Here is a 5,534-nt window from a genome sequence, read left to right as displayed (position 1 = left end):
AGCTGCTCGGAAGGAAGGGCTGGCAGGGGGTATGCCCACTAGCCCTGAAGGAGGTCGGGGAGTTTGTCTGACAGAAAATTTCGGAGCCATTTGAGGAGCAGATTGGGGAGTTGACTGAGGAACTGACTGAGGAATAGGCGTGGCAGGTGTTCCCAGACGGGTAGGGGCAGAATGGGGGAGAAGTCTCCTATTGAATATGATTATGCTTCTCCGCATTATTTCTTGCTCGCTAAGGGGGAGAGGCTGGACTTCTGAAGCGCGAAGCAGGGTGTTGGTTGCACAGGGAAATCAAAGTTGTCATTACAAGAAAAAAACTAATAGACAACACTTAAAAGACAGCGCTTTTTACAAAAAGCGTTGTCTTTTTTTTTCTACAACGCTTTTAGTGAAAAGCGTTGTCTAAGTTTTTTATTCTTATCAAAGACAACACTTTTCAAATAAGCGTTATCTATTAGTATTTTTTTGGGATCAAAGACAACACTTTTTTAAAAAGCGTTGTCTATTATATTGTCACATTTTTTTTCTTTCGCCGTTTTTCTCTTCTGTCTTAATTTTTTCCCACCGTGTTTTTTTTCCCTCTTATTTTTATGCCTAAACCATCCTAAACCCTATATGTCTTTCCAAATCCCTCTCTCTTCATCACCTCCTCCTATCCTTTCTTTTTTACTGCTCCAACCGGCTCTTCTCTTCTCGCTTCTCCTCCCTCGTCTGCCGGCATTCTCCCTTGGTTGATCTCCGTCCTTCCTCCTCCAAGATTCGACAGGAAGGTGGGATGCGATCATCGAGGTGACGACCACCTTGGACCCATCTTCAACGATGGGCACGGCGTTGGCATTGTAGCTGGGCCTCCTAGCAGTGTGCATCGTCCTACCTCAAGATCATAACAATGGCATCTAGGTTGTTGTGGGCTTCGAGGGTCGCCTCCTACCTCAAGATCTCCACCTGCCCTAGCGCCTTCTCCATAGGTACATCTCTGATCTGCTGAAACCTCAGAGTTTTCCGCTTGGTTTAATGTTCTAGAGATCTTTGTTGATGGTGAAATGAACAAGATGGGGAAGGGGGGTCGAGATATTTTTTTTCCCCCTAGAAAAAGGAACGTTGGGACATCTTTGGTAGATTTGCTTCTTGATTTTTTACTCCTCTAGATCTGTATCGCATGATGCTATTGCGACTTGTGAATCTCCTCTGGATGTAGTTGTGAAATTTAGTCTAGGTTGGTCTGGCCAGATTTTGTTGCTATTTCTAATTTGATAGTGATGGGTGATTCGTCTCTTTCTTCATTAGTTAATTTATTTTTGATATGGATGTGATCAAAATAGAGCATGGAGATGCATCATTAATGGCGAGATTCAACTGTTTCTAGTAGGAAAAAAGAACTTATTGCATTTGATGATGAATGATCTATTCTGGAAGCCTTAGATTGTGAAGTATAAGAAGCTATGGAAGTTTCAATTTTAAAATTTATGTGGGGAAATGGAGATAGTAGTCATTGTAAATTCTATGTGTTTAAAGATCAAACATAAAGATCTAAATAATTTAGTGGCATGATGTATTTGACCTTTCTAATGAAGTTTAAGGGCGGGTATAGGAGAGCCGATACACTCCTCGCAACTTTTCCTTATATTAAATAGTCATTTTAAAAATGTACAAGACTCAAACTATTTGCTTACAGTTATTAAAGATTTGAAATATGCTAACACACATGAGTGGGTTAAAGTTGATGGCTCTACTGCAACAATAGGAATAACTGACCATGCTCAGGTGATTTTATTTTCATATTAGTTCCATCAAGTATCGGTGCCATCTTCTTATTAATTTCAAGATTAATGTGGTGTTTCCTTACAGGATCATTTAGGTGATGTTGTGTATATTGCATTACTAGAAGTTGGTTCCTACGTGAAGCAGGGCAAAAATTTTGGTGCAGTTGAGAGTGTCAAGGTAACCATTGAAATACTGAGTTAAATGGTTCTCCTAGGTTGGTGAGTTTCTAGAAAATTAGTTGTTAATTAATCTATAAAATAAATACTCTTTTTTTTCATACTTGTCACATTTTATTGTTTTTGATCATCTAAAGAAGCAGTAGTAAATACTGAATGTGAAATGAAGATGAGCATATGTGTTGTCAAAATAGAATATTCCATGTGTTAGAATGTAATTATAGGCTTTTAAGAATCTAAGCATTATATATTGCTATGTTATTGTTTACTTAGTGTGTCACTACCTGAAGTATCTTCTTAGCTTTCTATTTATGATAGATAGCCAACTCTCAAGTACTTTTCGGTTGATACTTGAAACTTTATGAACGCTCTTTTTTTCTTAACATTCATGTCTTTTAACTGTGACACATTTACTTAATTCATTAGATAATACTGAGATACTATCATTTGTCTTTGTAAAAGGTTAATGCAAGTCCATTCGAGGATGGTTGGATCGTAAAGGTCAAATCGAGCAACGATGGAGAAGTGAATTCATTAATGGATTCCGAACAATACTCAAAGTTCTACGAGGAAGAGGATGCAAAGCATTGAGGATATTCATTTTCAAAATCACTTCATTGCCTCTGGTTAGATGTCTCTCAAGGTTTCATTGCGCCAATTCCATGGAAACTTTGGCTGAATTTGATTTTTAAATGGCTCGTCTATCTGTATTTTTTTTTGCATTTAACCTTTTTGAGATAATAAATAATGTGTTGTTATTTTCGTGTCATATCTGTAAAACTTTTTTGATGCAAATTTATATTCGATCACATAAAGACTAGGAAAATCCTGCTTGTGAATTGGCCCGCCCAATTCCTTTCTCAGTTTGCAACTTACAAGAAAGACATTTCATGTTTCCTTCATATCAAATATGAAATGATATTTTTCTTTCTTTTTGGGAAAAATTGCAATTGTGTATTCCATGAAGCATTTAGATTCATAGATAATAAATTATCTGAAATAAATATAAGTTTTTTTAGATTTTATTTTTCTATTAATCCATGTTCATTCTCTACCTTATTGATTAACTCTTTGATGACATTATCGAGCTAGGCTTAATTGAGTGGATTGCCCATCTCACTTTGTACTAGTTGATCTGCGTGCCTAGGCTCACCAAGATCAACTGGCTCAAGTAGCTTACGAAGCTTGTCCTTCACCAGGAATTGCCTCACCCACATGTAACCCTTTATTTGTAGTAAACAGTCAATTGTGATGCATTTCTGATTACTATAACTGATGCATTTCTGATTTCTGTTTAGCAAGAGTTGATTTCTAATTTCTGATTAGCAGTAGTTGATCCACAAAATTGGTAATCACATAACCAATGGTACAGTGTTCAGTAGTTCTTAATTGTTAGGTGATACTTTTCTCTATGATATTGCATGTTTGATTATGCCAAATTGGTTATATCTGATTGCTATAATTATTTTTTGTTAGAATTGGAAGGTTGGTATTGAATGGAGGTACCCAACTGAAGATGGATAGGTGGATGTTTCAACTGAAGATGGATTGGTTTCACATGTCAATTATCTTCAAATCTAGATAATGTTGGGTTAACGTTTGTGTTAATCAATGTATCTATCATTTTGGGAACTATCTTCGAATCTGGACATATTAATTTTCTTCAAATCTTGTTTGAATCATGTTGATAATATCATCATTTTGGGAATTATGTACTTGGTTTTTTATGTACATTGTGTATCTATCTCTATTTATATATATATAGATGTGTCATGACTTTGTTCATTTTGTTAAGTTATGGTTGATTTCATTTCTATAGCAAGGTCAAAGAAAAATAATGGTTTTGTAAATATAAAAACAATGATTTTGTAAATAGAAAAACAAATATGATTTTTTTTTTATTTAAAAAAAATGACAACACTTTTAAAGCGTTGTAAAAGCGTTGTCTTTGTAAAAAAACGACAACGCTTTTAAAGCGTTGCAAAAGCGTTGTCTTTGCTACAAACGACAACGCTTTTAAAGCGTTGTCTTTGAATAGACTTTTAACAACAGTGCTTTTAACAACGCTTTTTCAACCACATAGACAACGCTTTTAAAGCGTTGTCTATTAGATTTTTTCTTGTAGTGTGTGGTCATCACACCAAAACAGTGAAGCAATTCAGGGTCAGACAGAATTCACCTAGAGAACGAGGCAGCTCAGAAGAAGAGATGTGGCTCAGCCTGAAGAAGGACAACACGTCTTCAGATATCAATCTTGTCAAATCCAGTCGCCAGCATCTCAGTTGAGCCAAAGCATCTATGAAGAGGGGATCATTACTGAAGTCCCCCACATAAGGTAACACAGGGAGGATTCGCTGCCAGCGAGTAGGCCACTCCACAGCGGAAGAAAACTTGAGGAAAAAGTACTTATCCTTCCAAGACGGATCAGAGGAGGGAATAGGACAAAAGACAGTAGTCCTAGTGCGGGCCTAGAAGCGGAATAAGCCTTCACTGTGCTGGCGGGGAGTAAAGAAATAGTGGAACAGGCGGGCAAACCAGGAAAGTTCACAAACCTCACATAAAATTACGAAATTGCACAAAATCTTTATAGAATTAGGAGTCAACTGGCCCAGAGAAATTCTGAAATAACGGCTTACGTCGGAGAACAAGGGATGAATGGGGAAACGAAGCCCTGCCAAGAACTGTTCCTTATAAAAGGTGACGTAGTCTGTTGGGGGAGAATAGGCCTGGTGCAGGGTGTTAGGAATGATGATATGCATGTCCCTAGAGATTTCATAGGTGAAGCGAAGATCATCTAGATCTATACCATCAAAAGTAGAGACTCCAGGAGGGTAAATGATGTTGGGAAAGGCCATGGGAGAGACTTAAGCGGTAGCCGAGAACAAGAGGATGCGGCAGGAGGCAGAGGGCACAAGGAATCAAGGAGTCGGAGAAAGCAAGGAAGCGAGAGCAGAAGAAAGAAGCAGACAAAAAATAAGTTCCATGAAGAAGCAGTGGTGACCAATTTATAGCCGATATACACGAAGGCAGAATGGTCAAGTCGCCATCCAATGGCTCTTAATAAAAGCAGTTTAAAATATTCGCGCAAAAAGCAGCCGCACGATCGTCACAGAAAACGAAGTGGGAAAAGAGGGGTAGGAAATAGTAAATGACGCGAAGTACGAGGGTCATCATGAGTTACCTCGGGAAAGAATGGTACTGTAGAACGAAGCGTAGGGGGTTGTCGTACACTGTGTTTCACCTTTACTAAGTTTAAGGGGTGAACCTCGCTCGGGAGCCCGCTCGGGACAGTGAGCAAGCAGAGTTCCAAGGCAGGGGCACCAGTCAACGTCATCGAACTCAAAACAAATTCCAGGCTGGGGAACAAACATATTACAGGTTGGAGAGGGAATAGATCGCAGGCCGGGGAGTGAGCAGATCCCAGGTCGGGAAGCAAGCAGATCCGTGGTCAGGAAACCAAAAACAATTCTCAAGAAAGAGAAGGGTCAAGAGATTTCTTCCTAAGTAATGGCGAATAACGGTAGACTGGGAGATTTCATGAAGACAAATGACTTCAAACAAAAGCGAGTCCCAAATATCATATATGAAAAATTTGTA

General features: G+C 38.5%; 1 protein-coding gene across 2 annotated transcripts; it reads left to right on the top strand.

Annotated features, from left to right (window-relative positions):
- The first annotated feature begins 608 nt into the window (after window positions 1–608).
- Window positions 609–3,695, top strand: LOC121970509 (glycine cleavage system H protein 2, mitochondrial-like). Of its 2 annotated transcripts, none has more exons than XR_006108941.1 (5): window positions 609–965; window positions 1,673–1,761; window positions 1,846–1,938; window positions 2,400–2,580; window positions 3,414–3,695. XR_006108941.1 is itself a non-coding variant. In XM_042521273.1 (5 exons), exons 1-4 carry the CDS (start codon window positions 887–889, stop codon window positions 2,526–2,528), a joined length of 390 nt encoding a protein of 129 aa, XP_042377207.1. In that variant the 5' UTR covers window positions 610–886; the 3' UTR covers window positions 2,529–2,563; window positions 3,414–3,695. The 2 variants fall into 2 exon arrangements, 1 of the variants encoding a protein (XP_042377207.1); XM_042521273.1 differs by having other exon boundaries at window positions 610–965; window positions 2,400–2,563.
- The last annotated feature ends 1,839 nt before the right edge of the window (window positions 3,696–5,534 follow it).

This window comes from Zingiber officinale, chromosome 4A (genome assembly GCF_018446385.1).
Source record: "Zingiber officinale cultivar Zhangliang chromosome 4A, Zo_v1.1, whole genome shotgun sequence".
Lineage (NCBI taxonomy): Eukaryota > Viridiplantae > Streptophyta > Magnoliopsida > Zingiberales > Zingiberaceae > Zingiber > Zingiber officinale.
The sequence above is the reverse complement of the archived record's forward strand: the minus strand, read 5'-3'. Positions and strand labels throughout refer to the sequence as shown.

Coding starts and splice junctions, on each gene's coding strand:
- LOC121970509 (XM_042521273.1), top strand. CDS start 887: ATGGCATCTAGGTTGTTGTGGGCTTCGAGGGTCGCCTCCTACCTCAAG. Junction 966..1,672: donor CCCTAGCGCCTTCTCCATAG/GTACATCTCTGA, acceptor ATTTGCTTACAG/TTATTAAAGATTTGAAATAT. Junction 1,762..1,845: donor GAATAACTGACCATGCTCAG/GTGATTTTATTT, acceptor GTTTCCTTACAG/GATCATTTAGGTGATGTTGT.